The sequence below is a fragment of the Lemur catta genome, chromosome 3 (genome assembly GCF_020740605.2).
Source record: "Lemur catta isolate mLemCat1 chromosome 3, mLemCat1.pri, whole genome shotgun sequence".
In the NCBI taxonomy this organism is placed as follows: Eukaryota; Metazoa; Chordata; class Mammalia; order Primates; family Lemuridae; genus Lemur; species Lemur catta.
Genome location: NC_059130.1, coordinates 37749112 through 37769886, shown reverse-complemented (window position 1 = coordinate 37769886; position 20775 = coordinate 37749112). Strand labels below are relative to the sequence as shown.

The following is a 20775-nucleotide window of genomic DNA, read 5'->3' as shown; positions in this document are numbered from 1 at the left end:
ACACAATGCCAGAAATAAGACCCCAGTCAAATATGAATAAATGTTTTGAAGTACTGATATCCATCTCCTTGTGAATGATTCTGAACTCCTGCAGTTCTCCATCTATCTCTGGCTTACTTTGGGGTCAAGGTATGAAAGGTGACGTGTGGGTGGTTAGAAGCCCAGCCTCAGGCATCAGACTGCCTAGATCTAAACCCTGGCTCTACCACTTACTAACTTTACTCATCTGTAGATACATAAAACAAGGAAAACCTAATTCACAAGGCTTCTATGAAGATAAATAAGATAATGCATGTGAAATGGTAAGCAAGTGTCTGGCAGGCAGCAAGTATTTTCAAAATCTTTGCTTTTGTTGCTGTTGTTGTCATGGTCATTATTTATCTTTCTTAAGGGAAGAGTTCATGGCTGATTTATCTCTGTGTCCTCCTCTAGGTTCAATGTCTTAAAAGTAATAGTTGCTAATAAATGTTTATTGAATAAGTGAATCACTGGTGAAATTACAAGTTCCTAGTAGACTGTGAAAAAATAAATTTAAGGTAGACGATGAGAGGTTGTTTGGTGGGGCACTTCAGTGATTTATGCGCTGAAGGCCCAGCTTCACCGCAGTGCGATGTGTCAGTGTAATAAAATAGCACTCGTCTATCAGGTAACAGTAACATTCATACCCCTCTAGTATTTTGAAATAAATAAAGTTTGATGATATGAAAAAAATTGCACTTGTACTCCATGAATATATAGAAATTAAAAGATAAATGGGAAAAAATTAAAAATAAATTTAAAAATAAATCACAGAACATTATATAAAAAAACAGGAGACTAAATATTTAAATGTAAATGTGAAGTCATGAAAATACCTCAATTTCATTTTTATAAATTAATTTTGAAGTAGGAAAAGCCTTTTTAAATGTGACCCCCAAAAAGTTGTGATTTTGGACAGAAAGTTCTGAAAACATAAAGAGCACCAATGAATCAGTAAGTGAGGATTAAGGACCCAATAGAAAAATGTGGAAAATTAAAAGATATTCAATTTCATTCATAATAACAGAAATGCAAATAACTACACTTAATTTTTTTTTTTTTACTTCTCATATTGGCACCTATCAAAAAGTTTGGAAACAAACTGTGGTGAGAATTTAGGGAAACAGGCATTCTTATACATTCTTATACATTGCTGGTAGAGTGAATGGGTTCAGCCTCTTAAAAAGGCAATTTGTCACTGTGTATCAATATTACAACCCAATATATCCTTTGACCCACACTTCCACTTCTAGAAGTGTTCTCTCACACTGGGCAAAATGACAGTGATTGTTCATTGCAGCATTGTTTAGCTAAAGACTGGAAATAATCTTAATGTCAATCTACAGGGGGTTTAAATTAATTGTAATTTATCTATAGAAAACTATGCCAACATAAGAAATAATGAGGAAGGTATTTCTATAGAATATAGAGTAAACGTCAGCAAAATATGACCTCAAGTTCAAATCCCACCCCCTGCCTATTTTGGTACAGCCCATTGGCTAAGCATAGTTTTTGCCTTTTTAAGTAATTGGGAAAAATCAGGAGAAATAATATTTTACTACCTATGAAAATGATATGTGATTCAAATTTCCATGTGCATAAATGAAGTTTATTGAAACACAGCTAAACCCATTCATTTCTATATTGTCTGTGGCTGCTTTCACACGGCAAGGCCAGAGTTGAGTAGTTGCAGCAGAGTCCCTATAGCCTGCAAGGCGTTAAACATTTGCTATGTGTCCCTTTATAGGAAAAATATGTCAACTCCAACAGAGAGTGTTCTAGAAGATATTTTGTCAAACAAAAAATGGAAGGTACAGAGATGGTATCTAGTATGCCATAGGGGAAAGGAGGGGGGGAACAATTACATATGCATAAAACATCTCCCAGTTCCAGAGAGAGAAATTGGGTGTCTAGGGGGAGGGGACATCATTTCTCCATTACATGTTTTTTATCTTTTAATTTTTGAATCAAATCTATTCCAAGTGGTTTTAATCATATATTCAAATATTTAAATTTTTATGAATTTTATTAAGTGTGATCTCAACTTCAAAATTAAACTAGACATCACTCCTCATCTGTTTAAAGTACAGACAGTCCCCAACTCATGATTTTTTGACTCTATGATGGTGTGAAAGCAATACACATCCAGTAGAAATGGTACTTTGAGTACCTATAAACCATTCTGTTTTTCATTTTCAGTACAGTATTCAATAAGTTACATGAAATATTCAGTACTTGATTACAAAATAGGCTTTGTGTTAGATGATTTTGCTCAACTGTAGGCTAATTGTTCTGAGTATGTTTAAGGTAGGCTAGGCTAAGCTATGATGTTCAGTAGGTTAAGTGCATTAAATGCATTTTGACTTATGATATTTTCAATTTAACGATGGGTTTATTGGCATGCAAGCCCATTGTAAGTTGAGGAGCACCTATATTTGATACTGGCAGGCAAACCTTAGATAAAGCAGCAAGAGTATCATTTGTAAACACACTTTCTGAAGACTAATATGGTGTACATATAAAGAACATTTTTAAAGTACCTACGTTTTTAACCCAATATTTCCACTTCTAGAAATCTATCCTAAAAAAATTAAAAAATCAGCCAAAGACATATGTAATGGGATGTGCAGATGATATAATTCATAATGGTTGACAAAACTGTAGATGGCCTATATATTCAATAATAGTGGATTGATTAAATAAAATATGATATATTTATATGATGGAATATTATGCAACCATTTTTTACATAGTGCTATTGGAGCATATTTAATGCCATGGGGGTATTTCACCATATAGTCTTCAGTTAAAAAAAGAGAAATAAACAATTATATATGTAATTTTATTTTATTTTTAATATATATGCATAGAAAAATGCTGGAAGTAAACATATCAAAGTGTTACCAGGTGTTCGTTATATTTTAATAGTAGGACTATGGGTCCTATTTTCTTCTTTGTACCTTTCTGAACTTCTCATGTGCTCCCTAAAATGAGTGTGTACTAGTCATATAATTGGAGGAAGGGTGAGTGGTGGAAACGGACAGCGGTTACTTTTTTAAAACAAGTATGGAGGAAGGGCATACTTGCCTTCTTCCTTCCATAGTAGAGCAGTTTAGTGAATTTCTCCATGATCTGCACAGGCGTCTCCACACTGGGGGGGATCTCCCCAGTGAGCAGGTTCCGGGTCCCAGAGCTCAGGACTGGCCAGTCCTCATGGGTCAGATTGATGAGGTTGGCCACTGGGGCCTGCCTCTTGTACTTCTCCAGCGTCCTGCAGTCCTGCATCAGCAGCTCAGCAATGTCAGACCCCACCATGGACTGTAAGGCAAGGAGGGTCATCCAGGGGAGAATCCTATTAGTCCTTGTGCTGGGAGCCCACGCTGGAGAAGGAAGGCACCAGGGCGTCACAAGGAGGCCAGTCATGCAAGCACAAGGCAGTGCTTCCTTGGATTACTCTATTTCAAACTTCAGTAACACAACCTTGGTTAAATTCTGCCTATCAGGAGCCACCAAGCTGACCAGAAAGATTCACAATTTCACAGGTGTATTATCTGGCTTGTACAGGGCCCCAGGAACTGTACAGTAATCCCAAGCCAGGGGAGAAGAGCATCAGGGGAAAGGTTCCCATTAGCAAACTGTCATCAACATTTGAGCAATTTTTCCCCTTGGGGCAATCTGATGCTTCTTTGCTGGCTAGCTAGATATTTATTCATTTATTTGTCTATCTACCTACCTATTTATTTATTGATGGGGTCTTACTACGTTGACCAAGCTGGTCTCGAACTCCTGGGCTCAAGCAATTTTCTAACCTCAGCCTCCTGAGTAGCTTAGACTACAGGCATGCACCACCACGCCCAGCTAATATTGCTTTTCATAACCATGCCATAAACCAAATCTTATCTATCCCATGAAGACTTAAAATTTCAATCTAGCCCACATCTGCTTGCCCACGAAAGCAGACACTTACCCCATTTTGGCGACAAAGGAGAACCAAGAGTTGCCACAATAGAGCTGAGTCTCTGCTCCCCAGTGTCTCAGATTTGCAGCTCTGAGCTGCTTTCTGCTGGCAAAACATCATGATATCCACCTTGTGTACATCTTCCCTATGGAAAAATACCAGGGAGCAAAGATTGAGCAGCCAGACATTTCCCCTGTTCAGGACGCCAGGCTCCTCCCACAGTGAGCGGGTGCTGGCTGGGCTGGGGGTGAGATAGACGCTGACAGCCCTGGGCTGGGGGAATAAGTCTGTAGCTACAGGATAGTTATTTCCTTGTAGAACAGGCGGGGACTTCAGAGATTCTCTCGTACACTCCCTCCACTGTACAGATGAGGAAATTGAGGCACAGGGACCTGAAGTCACTGAGCAGAACAGCAGGCAAGAGCACAGACTTTGGAGTCAGACAACCTGGGTCTAAGTCTGAGCCCGCCCTGTCTCAGTTTAGACAAGTTTCTTACCTCGTCTGAGCCTTAGCTTTTCCGCTGAAATAGGGACAACAAAAGAACCTACCTCCATACAAAAAGGAATTAGCACATTGTGTGGCATATATTAAGTGCTCAATAAACTGGCAATATTTTTTGCTTTAGATCATCCAATGAAAACAAAGCCAAGTTGGGACCAGAACCACAACACCCAACTCCGTCCTCTATCCCACACCTGTATACCTGTGTGTAAGAAAGAGATGACGCTCATTTTTACTTGAAGGAGCTGCCTGATACCATACAAGGACTTTCTTGGAGGGGGAGCCTAATGGTAAGAATACACTTATAGAGCAGTGATAATATTTAAAAGGCTTCCACGTGCCTAACATCACTTGAGACTCACAGCCAAGCCTGGAGTAGACTAAGCGGGTGTTATACCACCTCTCAGAGGGAAAACTAAGGCTCAGAGAGGGCTAAATGACCTGTCCACCATGGTGCCACTAGTCAGCAGGATGCCTGGGCCTGGGACCCAGGTCCTCTGTCACCTATCCAAGACTCCCCTCAACAAAAGTGCCCCGAGTATCAGAAATATGATAGGAATTTAAAAGCAGTTCCAGATAAGTCCTGCAGAGGGCAGAGCAGCACACTGTTGAGTAACTCCAACACTGCCAATGTTATTTCTCTCCAGAAAAAAGCCACCGTTGCAAGAATTTTTTACGCTATGATCTACTTGTCTATGACTTCGCAGGCTGTGCTCCACTTATCTACTAATATCTATCAAGTCCACAGAACACTAAAACTTCCTACCATGTAAACTCTGCAAAATGGAACTAATTTTGAATGTCTAAACTGTTAGCTAATTTTTCTTTCTTTCCTTCAACTATTGGATGGCTTGTCAAAATGGCTCAGGGCACATTTGGTTCTATCTTGCAGCACAGAGAATTCTACTCCAACAAGGACAGACATTTTCTTCCACCGAAACCAAGAACAAATCCCCCAAAAATGCTGATCTGGGCAGGAGGATTTTCTAGGTTTCAAAAGCCCGTGCTCAGCACTTATTTACCTGATCAGGGGTCCTGAGAAAATTCTCATCTCCTCTTGCTCTTCGGAATCATTAAGAATAATCTGGAACAAAAAATTAGATTTGGTCTTCAAGACTGTGTCCACCCAATGCCCCTTTCAATCAAGTCCAGCATCAGACCCCTGGACTGGGGTCCTAGGATATGGCTCGGTGCCTTGTGGAGAAAGCAGGACAAAAGTGACTTATCTTGTTGCTAAGATGAAACACTAGCATCTCAGGAAAAACACAGGTCTAGCATCACTTCTTTCAGAGAAGAGTACCATCCACTCCCGCACCTCCCCCAGTCCACGAGGCGGATGGCCCAGTTCCCCACAAAAGCACCCCATTCCTAGCGATGCCGGGGTTCGGGCAAAGGGAAGCAGGGTAAGCAGGTTAAGAAGAGCTGGCTGAGCAGTGTGCCAGCATTGCAGGGACACAGGATCTTGTTTACCTCCACACTGTGCAGGTCAACAAGGGCTGTCTGCCCATCAGTGGGCGAGCTGGGAACCACACACACCAGCTGACCTCCTGGTCCAAAACTCACAGGTACGTGAGGGACGTAGAACTTCATGGGTGCTTTGGGACCAGCTGCGGAGACATCCTCTGACCAACAGACACAGATGGACATTGTCAGCATTACTTCCGCTGTTTTTCTTTAGTTTAGAAATATGCCACAGACATATTTCTGCCCAAATTTCACCTTGGGACCGAGATAAGATTCTGAGTGGACTCCACGATCAGAACCAGCCCCTGCTCCATGCGCCCATCAGATGTAAGCCTCTGAGGGTGTGTCGGAACATCATGCATGCATTTCATGGTTCGGTCCAAATGATGATGCACCCAGCCAGGACCCTCAGTGTCAGTGAGAGGCCAAGGAGTCTCTGGCTCTTGTAGCCTCTATACTCATGACAAGTCTCCCACATCCAGACAAAGCAATTATGCTTTGTGTCCTACTTTTGCTTTTCCTAATTCTCTCTGGTCTTTACTTTCTTCACCTGCTACTTAAAAGCACCTCCTCCTCTCCCAGCCTGCTGATGGCTGGGGCCAGTGTTCCCTTCCAAGAATCAGCTATGATGATTCTCCATGACAAGCAGAAAGGTAGGAAACAGAGCCAAAACTGGCCTCTCCACCTAGGAGACCTACATCAGCAAACCAAGGCAAACCGTTCTTGGAAATACAGGGTAAGGATGATTTTCCCAGGGACTTGCCACCTAGCCTTGCCCATCAGACTCAACCGACTCCTGTGATCACTTTAGTACCCACCGGCCTGAACTGGGCTCCAAGCTGCTGAAGCCATAGAATCATACTGCTCAGCGTCTGCCATGTACTGACTGAGCTCATAGCTGCTGGAGCTGAGACCAGACTCGTGCTGCCGGAGGAGGCTGGACTCGCTGGTCAACGGTGGCTGAAAGTTGAAAACGATGCAAACACATGGGAGTAAGTTTCAGAGGGCTGATCCTCTCAATTGTTCCTTCAAAGAAACAAAATTCAAACTTTCCAATACATGTTATGAACGTGGATGTGCTGCAAGGAGAAGAAGGAATAATTTAATTGACAGGTGTTTGCCAAAGGATATATTATGACCCAGTGGAGAGTACAGGCCCTAGGGTTGGGGGCCTTGAATTCAAATTTTGGCTTTGTCTGATACGCAGCTGCTGTGACCTTGGACAAGTGACTTAGGCTCCCTGACCCCAATACCCTCATCATATCTGCCCTATATACTTCAAGTAGTTACTCATGTATTCATTCACCAACTATTTAATGAACACCTATTATGCTCCAGGGGCTGAACTTTCCTTTGGGATACAGGTGTACCAAAAAATTATGGAACTTACATTCTGGGAGTTTACGAGTAAAACAATGAATTCAAAAGCTGTTTGTATACTGTAAAGTACTGTACACATGTATGTAGCTGCTGTTATTGTGTTGTTACTATCAGTCATAATAATATGTGCCCTGCCCTGTTCAGCACTAAGTATAAAAAAGAAACTGCCCTAAAAAATCATAGATATCTAATAAGGGAGACAAAATTAGTACAAGACTATCAAAAAGTAAGAGCTCATCTCTGTAGTATCTTTGCAACTTTTCCATAAATCTAAAATTATTACAAAATCAGAAGTTTATTTTAAAAAATTAAGAGTTCCATGTTGTGGCCCAGCTGATACACACAGTAAGCTTTTAGAGGACAGAGATGGAAAAGGCGGGAAAGGTTTCAAGCCCTGTTTTTCAAACTCGAATTAAAAGATTCTAGTAACTTTCCACTTCCTAGGTAAACCAAATTGCTAACCCCCTGGGTCCATAACACATAACACCTGGAGGCAGCCTCTTGTCTTGCTCAGCACCTTTGGTGACTTGAGTGACATTTCTTGACACTGCCAATTTGCCAAAAATGCAATAGAGCCAGATCAGGGCCTCAGACCTGTAAAACTGAAGCAGGAAGGCAGGGAAGGGAGAGGTGTGAGTAGAGGCTTTGCCAGGAAGGGAGGAGCGGGCTCCTGCAGACAGCTCGCTGCTGAGCCCCCTCCCCAAGGGCCATGCCCTGCCACTGCTGACAGTGGTGTCGGCACAGCCTCCAGCCCCCACGTCACTTCAGGTTACCTTATTCTTCTGGGCCCCAGGGAGCAGACGCTCTGGAAGCAGCTCCCTGGCCCTCTCCTGTGCTGAGTTGGGAGCAGGGCTGTCGCTATGCGGGTTCCGATGGTGAGGGCTGCAGCAGAAGGACAGAGCAGTGAGGGTACAGGCAAGCCGGCGAGGCGCAGGTGTGCCCGGCCACAGGCTGTTCCGCCTAAAGTGTGGGCAGGTGTCAGGATGGCCTGGGTGTCCCAGGGAAAAGCATGTTCCTCCCATTCACCACCTCAAGCTACCAATCCTGGAAAAGCAGGAGTGCTTGGGCTCCATAGCACAGTTATTGGAAGTGGCCTCAGACCTTGTGGAGAAGGGTTGGCCTCTGCAGCCTGACACCTCAGAATGGCTTAAATGAGAGTCGCTGGGCTGCTGAACTGCAGGGCTAAGGGCACCAGTACAGACGCTCGGCCACATCCCAGAGGGATGTCCCATTCTCAGGGCCCAGGAGTGGGCTGAGGAGAAGCACCTCAGTCCCAGGCCAGGCCCAATCATGAGCACGTTTGCCAGGCTACATTTGTTCTGAGGCCAGTACAGAATTAAGAACCTCCTTTTGGATAGATCTCAAGTAACCTCACAGGACTCAGACTAGCCGGGTCTGGAAACAGCCTCTCGGAGACAAGACTCTCTCCTCCCAGGGCCCATGTTCACGCCGCCCAGGCCCACCCTGGGCTGCCCTCTCATCCCCGTGGCTAGCACAAGGGCAGATGTGCAGCGCGACCAGCACCAGATGCCATGAGATTTCCCTGACACGGTCTGAGTTTGACTGAATCATGTCAAACTGGCCTCTCCTTTCACACTTACTGGAACTGGGTCTCATTCTGTGTTCCAAACAGACTATTCTGGTTTTCATGACGATGTTCATTGAGGTACTTTTGATCTTGGTAACCTTCATACCAGACATAAGTACTCCCTTGCCTTGGCACTGCACCCTCAGAGAAAACAGAGTAAAAACACGTCACTTCCTGATTCTGAAAGTTCTTTCAGAAAGACACTTGCGAGCTGTGAAGCTTAGTTACTATAGGAGCATAGTAGGTCTAAGAACATATTTGCCAAATTGAATTAAATTGATAGGTGAGAGCTATGAAAGTCCACAGATGCACCTTGGTCCTCTCTAAACCAATTAATATAGCTCTAGGCAATTGTCCAATGGTGAGGACCAGAGTGTGTGTGTGTGTGTGTGTGTGTGTGTGTGTGTGTGTTCAATGTTGAAACAGATTCCTCTTTGCTAGCAGGTCGAAAGCTGCCATTAACATAAACACCCTGTACCTATTAGCATAGGGCATGAAATTCGTGTGGTGCATATCTGCTACCCTCAGGGTGACGTGAAGGGCAGACACAGCACACACTCAACACCCTTAAGAACTGACTTCACCGTTACTTGGTCAGAGCTATAATCTTGGCTCCAAGGAGTAACATGAGAACAAATGTGGATGAAGTGCAAAGTACCCATAGTGCTAGTAACATAATGATAGTTTCAGTACCATCATCTACACACTCAAAGGAAAAACAACTCCTTTCTATACCTTCCCCTCAAGACATCTAGGAGTAGAGTCTGTGCTGTGGGCTCATCTGGCCAGGAAAGGATGCCCCAGGTGAGGCTCTGGCCATGACTCCTTCAGTCTCTGCCCTGCCTGTCAGACTGGCTGCACCAGCCCCAAATCCCAGAGGCTTCCCGAGACTGTTCCATACCTCTTTCTTCCTGCAGCCACTGCAGGAACCCATGATGGTAATACTTTCCGTAAGTGTATTCTTCCCTCAGTGCTGGAGAGTGACAGCTCTGGTACTGATCCGTATAGCCTGCCCTAAAACATCACAAAGAAGTCATCTGAGTATGAATGTGACAAAGAGAGAAACCAACGTTTAGTTGACAAACTCAACAACTACAGAGGACAGAATGGCAATCCCAGTCTAGAATCTGCTTGAAAGCCATGGTTAATTCTATATCCTATAAACAGAAAATCCAGAATTAGAGAAGGAATAGGGCCTTTGTCACATAACAAGGCTAACGTTTTTACAGTAAAACTTTTTTTCATTTAAAAATTTTTTTTTAAAAAGTCTTTTTTATTTTTATATTTAAACTCTTACTCCCCAAATACACACATTGAACAATACAAGGAGATATTATCCTAAAAAACTCTGTCCTGACATTATCTGAGAAAACCACTTCCTGAGATGACTGTGTAAGCCCCCAGTATACCATTGTAATTCCCATGCATGTTACAAACAGAAATTAAGTGAAAACGTCAAGTTGAACTATCTTAAATCTGATTACTTTTATTGCCTCTGTCCTTAACATACCTCTCTTTGAGAATTCAATAATCCAAAAAGATTGGAGAAAGGAACATCAAGTTGCTAGTGTTTTTATCAATTAATAATCATTTAGTATTTCATAGGGGCAAAATTCTTTATAATGATTGTTATAATTTCAACCCTAAATCTGTAGGCAGGTAAATATCACCTTAACTGGAAAAGCTGAGGTAGAACATAGATAACAGTAAGTCCAATGCTGCCAGTTAGAACTCAGGGGAGCAGATCCTCTGAGTTCCAGATCCTCCACCTTACAACCACCTCACTGTGACTCTTCCTTCTGTATTTGGAGTTTACAAGTTTATATCTGCTTTCTCTGAGACAGATTTTTTTTAATTACCATTCTTTCAGTACAGATGTTTTTATCTGCCTGGTATAATACACTCCAGGTACTGTTCTAGACACTAGGACTTTCCTTGGTGACGGTGGTGTCATGTTAACCCCAGGTCAGAATGGCCCAATGACAATGAGGACGTTTTTATAGGGATCCCTAAGCCAAGCTTTTCCACACTCTACATATATTACCCTTTGCAATCCCAGAGCAAGAGGGTCCCATCTGCCTTCCTGCATTTCACCACTTTTTCTACCCTCTACTCAGCCCCTAATCCCCAATCACATTGTGATGACTTCTTTAAGAAGCACCACTAGGAAATAAAGAGAAGGGAAATACTATCTTCAATCACCAAAAACCAATTGGGGAGAGGACAGGAGTTGTCTAAGGCAATACAGGGTAGAGAAATTTTAAAAAAAAGAGAGAGAGAGAGAGGAAATAAAATGAAAAGAAAGAAGGAAAAGAACCATCTATTCATAAGCATTTAGGAGAGTTGGGTTCATTCCAAGCCGTAAAGCCATACCTTGAATACAACTGACTAAGATAACCACCTTCATAATAGTCAACCCCGGACATGGGCTGGTGCCATTCCCCAGGCCTGGATGCACAGTGTGGCTGCTGGTGGTCTGCCCTGGGGTCCTGCTGTGGCTGGGGGCTCCCAAGGACATCTTGCCATTGAAGGAACTCCTCTCTGTTGTACTGAGAGTGAGGACCCGGCCGATGATGTCCGTCTCTCTGAAGCCCTTGGTCTGGACCCTTTGCTGGTGCTACAGGCCTCCCCCGTGGCTGAGGCAGCCTCTGGGGAACCCAAAATTCCATTCCTGACCCTCTGAATTTCTCTTGGGTTGCGAGTCAGTTGTATAGTTATTTTATCTTCCTGGAGACAAAAACAAAAGGAAAAAAATCATCATTTTAAGCTTATCTCCAAACATGGTGATTGATTAGGTTTTGAGAAAAGAGTAGCTATGTCCTTGAAATCTATCTAAAATAAACCATATGGGCATGTATATAGAGCAATCTGAAAAACATATCAAGCAGACACACAAATAACAGACTAGATAATTATATTGATGTTGCTTAAGAAAATTAAAAAGTACATTTGGAACAACAACAGATGGAGGAGGCATGGGAGACAGATAACAGCGATAGGTGCAGCTAAAAATGCTATCAAGGAACCCCAATTAGTGCGTCTTCATATATTCTACTAGCAAATATTTATTTAACACTTACTATGGAGGCCCTGTGCTTTCACAGAAATAGAGTGGGCCTCGGAGAGAACTAGATCAGAGTTCAAATCCTAATTCTGCTATTTATTAGCAAGTTAATGTTTTCAAGCCTCAATTTCCTTACCCATAAAATGGGTCCCTTAATAAACTACCTTGCAGGGTTACTGTCAGAGATAGAGACAACATATGGAAAGTGCCTAACACATTGCCTATTGTATAGCAATTGCTCAATAAATAATAGTGTTCTCAGGAATAAAGACTAGGGGAGTGTGAGTGGCTGAAGACATTTCCTAAACAAAAAGAAGCTAAATTGATCTCTTCAAGAGATACCTTTTCAGAGTCCTTACATTAACCACCACAGAAGAACTAGACCCTATTATATGGCCATACTTGCCCCTCTTCCAGGCCTGCCAACAAAAGTCAAGTTGGAGATTGCTTACACAAAACAATACACAGTATGTCTCTGGATTCTTCTTGGCTGGAGATTTTAAAACTTGGAAGTCTCCCTAGTGTCAAACTGATTTCTTTCACTTATTGTTCAAAATGGGAAATAGCTCCAGAGACTGATTACCTTCCAATTTCCTCTTCCTGTATCACAGGGGAGCACCTGCAAAGGGAAAGCACACCTCGGACCTCACTCCTGCTAGAGATTCTCTTGTGTCAGGAGCACACACAGGCTAGGTCAGTCCCCACCTTCTTCCTCCCTTGGGAACTGTCTTAAATTGCAAGATTCTTAAAGAATCAGTTAACTTGTTCCCACTCCTGAAGCTCCCAGCCCCAAATAAAAATTCATATCAGAACAAAAGGTCAAAAGGGTGTATGTTGAAACCAAGATGTCACTCTGCTCGAACACCACAGAGTCCACAGCTGTAAGCCAAGAGCTATGAGACAGTAGAACACACAAGAAGAGCAAGGCACAGAGGTGCCTTCCACCTCAAGGCCAATCACAACTAAAGAGAATATGCGCCTTCTTTCCCGTGCAGCTCAGTCCCTTGGAAAAGCCAGGTGCAATGAGAGCTTTTGCCAGCAAATCCCAGGAAAGGACAAATACACCAGACACAGTGAAAGGGTACGTGAGCCTCTCCCAAAGGCCCGTGGAACTCAAAACCATGTGGATGCATGTAAGTGGAACGAAGAGAAAGCTACTTTCCCCTTGTCCCCAGATATTCTCACTACACAGCCCTTCCCCAACTGCAAAGGCACAATAGCCAATCTCTTCACTGAAATCGCACCATTTTGTTGCCAACAGACATCAACTCCAGCCAGTTAGACCTCAGGTTATATTTAAGGACAACAGATGAAAAGCACCTTAGATTCTCAATATGAAGGAATTACATCTATGATGACAAATCACACTCACACATTCACATAAATGACCTTCCCTGGCCCCAGTAAGGCAATATTGTCCTTCCTACTCCGACAGCGCAGCAAGCACAGCTCAAGGAAGGGACAGGAGGCAGCCGGCACTGTCACGCACCTGCTCTGATGGCGTTCCACCTTCCTACAGCCTTGCTCCGGGGACCTGGCCTAAGAGTGCCTGCTCTCCTCCTGGAGACTGCCAAAGTCCAGGTGCCACATCTACCAAGATTTACCTGGCCCTCAGATCTACAGCCAGTCAGTTACCTTTGCAACTGCCCAGCTTCCATGGAGTTGATTCATGCGGTCAAAGTACAGCCCAGCCACCGCAGTCTGGGAGCCACCTGACTCGGCGAATTCGCCCCGAACCCTGTCAGAGAGTGGTGCTTCTGTTTGCCTGCTAACGGCTGAGCCAGGTTCACACATGGGAAGGCATCCAACCCCCACAGCAAACACGGAAGAGAGTCACCCGGGGAGGAATCTGGGAAGCCCGGAGGCAGCCTGTCCGCCCGCAGAGCACCCACCGCCCCTGGGGCGCCGCCGCGGCTCGGCCAGGGCTGGCTCGCTCTCAGCTGCTCTGAGACTCCGGTTCTTTTTCTCTAAAATAGGACAATCCTTAGCTTACGGAGGTCGTAATGAGGATTAAATATCGATAAAGCAGTGCATGATATATAAATAATTGTGCTCTATAAATAAATATTATCTTTTCCTTTCAAAAGAGATGAGCTAATTCCGCCGGCGGGGCGGGGGCAGGGCAGGAAGCTGTTGCAGCGCCCGCCGGTGGGCGGCGAACACCTGGCCCTGGTCTGGGTGTTTGACCTTCATGTCTCTCTCCATAGGGCTCTGGCTGTGCGATCAACTCTGATATCGAGCTGGAAGGCAGATTTAAATGCACAATATTGAACTGAAGGCACTGAAATGTTTTCTACTATAATAAGAGAGTAATTTGAATTATATATATTTCCTCAGCATTATTAAGGTAAACACAGAGAAGCGCATGTCTACTTTTGAATTAATATTTTAATACTCAGAATTTGCTCTAAAAAAGCTGGAGTGGTTTATTCTTTCAGCAAACTCTCACCAAGTTCCTATTATGTACCAGGATTTGACACACATAAATATAAAAGACACAGTCCTTGCATTCAAAAAGTTTAGAGCCAATTAGCCTCTCATGTTGTTACTAGTCCAGGGAAAACCACCATTCTTGGGCTCACGGTCAGATAGGATAATGCATCTAAGCTTTAAGATTCTTGGCCCCTCAACTGCCCCCCAGAACCCAGCAGCTGGGAGTAGAATTCTGACTGCTGGGCCGTGAAGGTTGGCTGACTAATGACCGCACTGTTGTTATTAATCCTCCTGGGAAGAGGTCCTGGGCAAGGACACACACACTGAGAGCAGGAATCAGAACATGGGTGATTATGACACAGACTTAAGGTCAAATTATGTGTTCTGATATGTCACAATAATGTTTCCAAAAGTCTGATGTAACTCATTTGGCCTATTAAAAACATTGGTCTTGCCCTATAACACCAGCTGCATTCACAGAATGTTAACTTTGGAAAGGACCTTAGAGGTTATTAGTAACCCCACTTTTTTGTTGATAAAACAAAGATCCAGCGAATTGATTTATGCAAGAACGCAAAGCTAACTAGAATCTCAGCGAGGATTATGCTGGTGTGCTCTTGCTGCCTCACACAGTGCTGACAAGGGTTGATTATTAAATATTCAGGAATTGTGTGAGCCAGTTACTAAACCATGGATAATCTGAAATCCTCCATAGTGGGAATATTTACACCACAGAAATTGGCAAATGCTACGAAGCAAGGTTCCTGATGGATTTTTTGGTTTTTTGGTTTTTGTTTTTTCAGAAAGCCAGTTTACCAGCATACTGATTTCAACCCCAAACTCTTAATTCCTAATTCAGTGTTCCTGCAATTATAGAACTGTCATTCCAATTACTAGCCTTCAATGCAGTTGAAACATCTAGCCCAGTTATTCCAAATGCTCCTTTTGTGACATCCCAGAGCATCTCTAATTACCTCTAGAGTCATTACGAAACTCTTCAAACCCTCACCAACCAAAATTAATTCTAATTAGCTTTAATTATTTTATGTAGACATATGGCATATAACAGTTATATGGGTCACAAAATGAAACAGATTGTAGTGGGAACTCACCTCTGCAAAGGCCTTGGGATTCATCAGTTCCTGCCTCGACAGCCTTACATTCCAACCATTACTAAGTCTTTCAACCTGGCAGCTCAATTCCTCTTGGTTTCTAAACCAAATTTACCCAGCTTGACAGTACATTAGAGCTCAGCCCCCACCAGGTGGTGGATTAGAATTAGTCTTGCCACTTCAAGTCCTGGTTGCAGTGCCCTTGGATGACCCTGTAGGCTCCCTCAGGCCAAAACAGCTACAATCTTCGCATTATCTCTGCCCCCAGTGTCCTGTCCTCACACCTGATGCCTGCTCTTCATCCCAGCTGTGCACTAGGACTAGAGCCCTGGAAGCCTGCTAATTTATGTGAATTTCCTTTCCCAGTCCCCGTTCTCCTTTCCAAATGCCAGACCACTGTCTAGCGTCTTGCTTCAAATAAGAGTAATTGCCTGCTATGAACAGAATGTTTGTTTCCTCCCAAAATTTATATGTTGAAATCCTAACTCCCAATGTGATGGTATTAGGTGGGAGGTAATTAGGTCATAAGAGGGAGCACTCATGAGTAGAATTAGTGCCCTTATATTAATAAAAAGACAAAAGAGAACTTATTTTCCCTCCCTCTCTGCTCTCCACTGTCTAAGAATACAACCAGGAGATGCCCATCTGCAAACCAGAAAGTGGCCCTTACCAGATACCAGATCATTCGACACCTTGACCTTGGACTTCCCAGGTTCCAGAAGTATGAGAAATAAATTTATATTATTTAAGCCACTCAGTTTATGGTTTTCTGTCATAACAGGTCAAACTAGGACACCACCCTAGTTTGACATCTGTCTAACAGAAGTATTAATATTATCACTGCTAATGACACTGCTAATCTCTAGCCACTCGATTAGTGCTGATGGATGTGAACACCCACATAAGTCCAGGTCAGGGGTGCCATGAGTCCTTGAGCACTGTGATTTAATGACTGGTTACTCTTGCAAGGGACAGCTCAGCATCTGAGACATCCCCCAGGCTTGATCTCATTCCTTTACTGAAAGTAAAACTTTAGAAAACAAACTGAGAAGCTCAGTATCAACATGTTAGCAGTAGTTATCCATTTCCAGATGATGGAATTTTGGATGATTTTATTTTTCTCCACTTGTCCATATTTTCTAAGTTGTCTACAATAAATATATATTATTTTAAAGTACAAAATCAACTAACATTATTTTTAATTAATACTATATCCAAATGTGTTATTGTCACATCAGTAACTAATTAGGCATCCAAACTGCTAAAATGGGCCAATGACTCTTCAAAGCTTCCAAGATTAATTAACTATGCTCAACTGTTATCAACTGTATTGATTAAGTCTGCTTTTCTGGATAGTTTGAGTCATTCATTAAACAAGTGTTTATTGAACATCTACTATCTGCTCTGCATTATCATATATATTGGGAATACAAAGATAAATAACATATGATCCGTGCCCCAAAGAAGACCTCATTCAGTGGAGCAGTAGACATTGAAATACGCCATCACTATACTATGCAATCATTACTCGAATGGATATATCTATCACTGGTTTTTCCAATGGAGGGAAGCACAGGGGAAAGCACAAGACTAGCAACGGGGAGCTGTACCATTCCAGCTATTCCACAAATCAAGCAAGACAGAGGAACGTCTGAACTAGAGCAGCCGCAGAAAGGTTGGAGGAGAAGGGACAAATAGACCATATATAAAATATATATTTTTATAAAATAGAATCAACATGTGTTGATACTTAGTTGACTGTAAAAGATGAGGGAGAAGGAGAAGTCAAGAACAATCCAGGTTTTCAGGCTGTGCAGGTGAGATCATGCTGCCTTTTTTTGGATAACAATCTTAGAAGAGGGGCCAGTTTGATGGAGAAGATGATGAACTCAGTTTTGGACATGCTGATTGGGAAAGCCCACGGGACACAGAAGTAAGTGTGGCCAATTAGTAGTTGGCTACAATGAACTAAAGAGAAAGGTCAGAGGAGAGAGATGTGGTGGAAGCCACAGGCATGGCCGGTATTGCCAAAGAAAAGCTTAGACTTAGAAGGCATGTCTGAAGAAGGAGCTCCAAGGTGGACACAGAAGAACTGGACATAGAAGGAGGAACCCAGGAAAGATAGCAAAGAACCAGGGGCGGATGGTGCCCCAGAAACCAGCGGAGGTGATGGCTTCAAAAATAGGAAAGTGGCCCACACCAAACTTAGAAGAAATATTTAGAAAGGCAGCAAGTCAAAGTGTGTTCTCTGGATTTGACAATTAGGAGGTTTGATAATCTTAACAGCAACAATGTCAGTAGGGCCATGGTCAAGGTAGTGAGGAATTAGACAGAGAAATCACTTAAGCAGCAAATGGGAAGTGAGGGGGAAGAGGAGACAGCACGTATAAATTGCTCTTTGTAGAAGCCCAGATGTAAAGAAAAGAGCTGGAGCCAGCATGAGGTCCTCGGTTTGAAGAACTGATTTAGGGTGCACAGGACAAGATATGCTGGTTCAGAGGGAGAGACTGGAGATAGAGAAAAGAAACACAATTGCCGAAGGAATAAATCTCAGAAGAGATTTGGGGATCCAGAGTAGAGGAGCAAAACTTAACTCCAGCTAAGAGGAAGGGCACCTACTCCTCTGAGCAGCGGATGAAGAAGGCAAAGATGGGCACAGAGGAAGGTGAGTCTGTCCATAAGGGGACCTGAAACCATGGATTCCTTGTGGACCAGAATGCCAAGTTCTACTTGCTGTTCCAGAGGAAGCATTTGGTAAGAGACTTGAAAAACATTATGAAGCTTTGGGATGGGCAGCATGGGACATGGACGTGGGCTTTAACCAGGAACATGTCCTCCAAGTAGCATGGGGCCTGGAAATGCAGCTGTTACTGGATACATACACTGACTTTAAGCTGCATGGGGATGTTGACTTTCTGTGCTTTGTTCCATGCTATATTTGCAGTGCCAGGCATATAATAAGAGCTCAATAAAGTTTTATTTATAAATGAATAGACATCTTAAATATACAGCAGCAACTTGTACTGTACTTGTACTGAATGATGGTACCCAATAGTTTTCACAGCCTGAGTACAGAATTAAACTTTGAAAGGGAGTTACCAGAGAAAGTAAAAGCAAAAGCTGAGGCAGTGAGTTAAGGAGGCTGATCAAAGAGTGGATGCAGGGGCCCCATGTGGGACACAAATGAGACACAAACAGACACACGCTATCTGCATACCTTGTTAAACTGAGGTCCCTGGCTATACTTAAGATATCCACTCCAACTGGACAATGAAAGAAAAACATTAAATTCAATAATAATTTTTTTAAAAACAGCTCTTAGCCAAAGTGGGAAATTACTGGATAATGGCCACACCTGCATTTCCAGCAACATCTGATGCTTTGTGGCTCTTTTTAAAAAGTCAGTAAGCATCTCATATTTCTGACTCCAAGAATGAGTCAAGGGGTGAAGGTGTAGTGCAGAGCAGCCTCTTGACTCCAGCAAAGCCACACCTGGAGCCAGTATTGAAGATATGGAGCTTGTGGCCTCAGCCAGGGATTGGCTGCCAAGGCTTTGGCCCCGTCCTTCAGACGATCTGAGGGACAGGCCAGACGCAGAGCGTCCTGTGCCCATCAGCAGCTCCAGCTATTAGGAGATGTGCCAGGAGAGAACGGAGCCTGTGCCAGGGAAAATTAGCCTGGCCTGGGCACTGTGAGCTGCCAGTGCCAGTTCTGGAATTGTTACTCTCACCACAACCTAAGAAGTGAAGCTGTGGGCACAGTGCAGGTTTCCTATAGGACCAAGCCCTGCCGATGAACCCTGACAAAGGACTGCTTAAATGCCACCTACCTGGCTGCCTGCAAACTTGTCCTCCCTGCATCTACCTCTGCTGCCAAGAGCTAGAGGAGCAGTATATCATTCCAGAAGAAGAATGACTCCATGCTTCCTCATCAGCTCTGGGCTGGCAGGGGTGGCCCCACCTTCTCCTCTCTTCATGTCTCCCATTTGACTGATGTCCCTGAATCAGGGTAAGTGGGGCAGCAGGTGGATGCTGCTGCCACTTCTGACCCCAATCAAGCTCCAACAAGCAGAGGTGACTCACACACCTGCTAAATGAAATAAAGGACTGTGATATTCTTGGAGAGTTAGCTCTGCAGCAGGCCAACAGGATGTAAATTCCCTGAAGGAGCAGCATGACTTGGTGGTCCTGGAATAAGGCTGTCTGAGTGTGGACCCCAGCTCTACCATCTGCCGGTGTGTGAGCTTGGACAAGTTATTCTGCATCTCCTTTTCTTTATCTGTAAAATAGGGATAACAATAGAACCTCCTACCTCACAGAGTTATTATAAGGGTAAAATTAGATTAAAACCCTACAAGGTTACCAGGCAAGATGGCGGATGAGAAAAACCGCCAGCCAGAGCATCTCTGCAAGAAAGACAGATTTTAGAAGAAAGTGAAAAAAAATAAACAGGCAGATGAACATAGATCAGATGAGGGTCGGAAGGAAGGGTGCCTGAAACTACAGGAGACTCCACAGGAAGAAGCTGCAGAGGAGAACTGGAAGGAGAAAGGCCCCCAAGAGGCTTGGAGACCAACAACAAGGGTAGGTGAGCAGCTACATTTCCCCTCCCTTGTGTTTTGGACTGCGGGTGGGCTCCTGAGCGCAGAGACCTGCCCACTCCAGCCCAGAGACGGCCGCCGCCAGTGAGCCGTGAGCCTCTTGCGGACGGGGCACCAGGCTCCCAGCTCCCTCGGGGCCCCTCCCAGTCCGCAGACCCGAGCCCATCAGCAGGCGCCATATTGCTTCATTCTCCCCTCCCCTTTGCCTACTGGCCACTGCCGAGAGAGAGAATTCAGCCACCACCCGGAGCCACCTGCAGGGAACAGGACCTTTCCTTTTGCGGACCTACAGCAGACTGGGGGGTACTCAGATTGCGAGCTCCCTACCCACCCGCCCTCCCAGGTGCTGCTTGCCTGGTGACTCCAGGAGAGTAGGGCAAATCCTGAGGCAGAGAGACACTGATCCAGCCTGGGCACCCCGTGGGTGACTTGTGACCAGCACTCCTCTCCCTGGAAGAGTCAGGGATTGATCTCCAGGGCCCAGGGGACAGGTCTGCAGACCAGACCCCATACACCCAGGCCTCAATCGCATTGCCCTGGGACACAGAAGGGTTGTTTCTGAACAACCCTACTGAGTGTGTGTGCCTTCAAGGGCAGATCAGCATGCCTGAGGGGCAACCCTCCTCTCACAGGAAGGCCGTGCACCCAGCCCAGGC

The 20775-nt window shown here is 44.1% G+C and overlaps 1 protein-coding gene across 1 annotated transcript in view; it reads right to left on the bottom strand.

Moving 5' to 3' along the window:
- The window catches only part of SEC16B (SEC16 homolog B, endoplasmic reticulum export factor), a 37397-nt gene extending 23732 nt beyond the window's left edge, over window positions 1-13665 (bottom strand). Inside the window, 10 exon segments of the mRNA XM_045547287.1 lie at window positions 3106-3336; window positions 3986-4121; window positions 5501-5562; window positions 5949-6100; window positions 6761-6902; window positions 8096-8204; window positions 8924-9044; window positions 9812-9924; window positions 11284-11637; window positions 13610-13665. Coding sequence (XP_045403243.1) covers window positions 3106-3336; window positions 3986-4121; window positions 5501-5562; window positions 5949-6100; window positions 6761-6902; window positions 8096-8204; window positions 8924-9044; window positions 9812-9924; window positions 11284-11579 — 1362 coding nt within the window. The 5' untranslated portion in view covers window positions 11580-11637; window positions 13610-13665.
- Between the last annotated feature and the right edge of the window lie 7110 nt (window positions 13666-20775).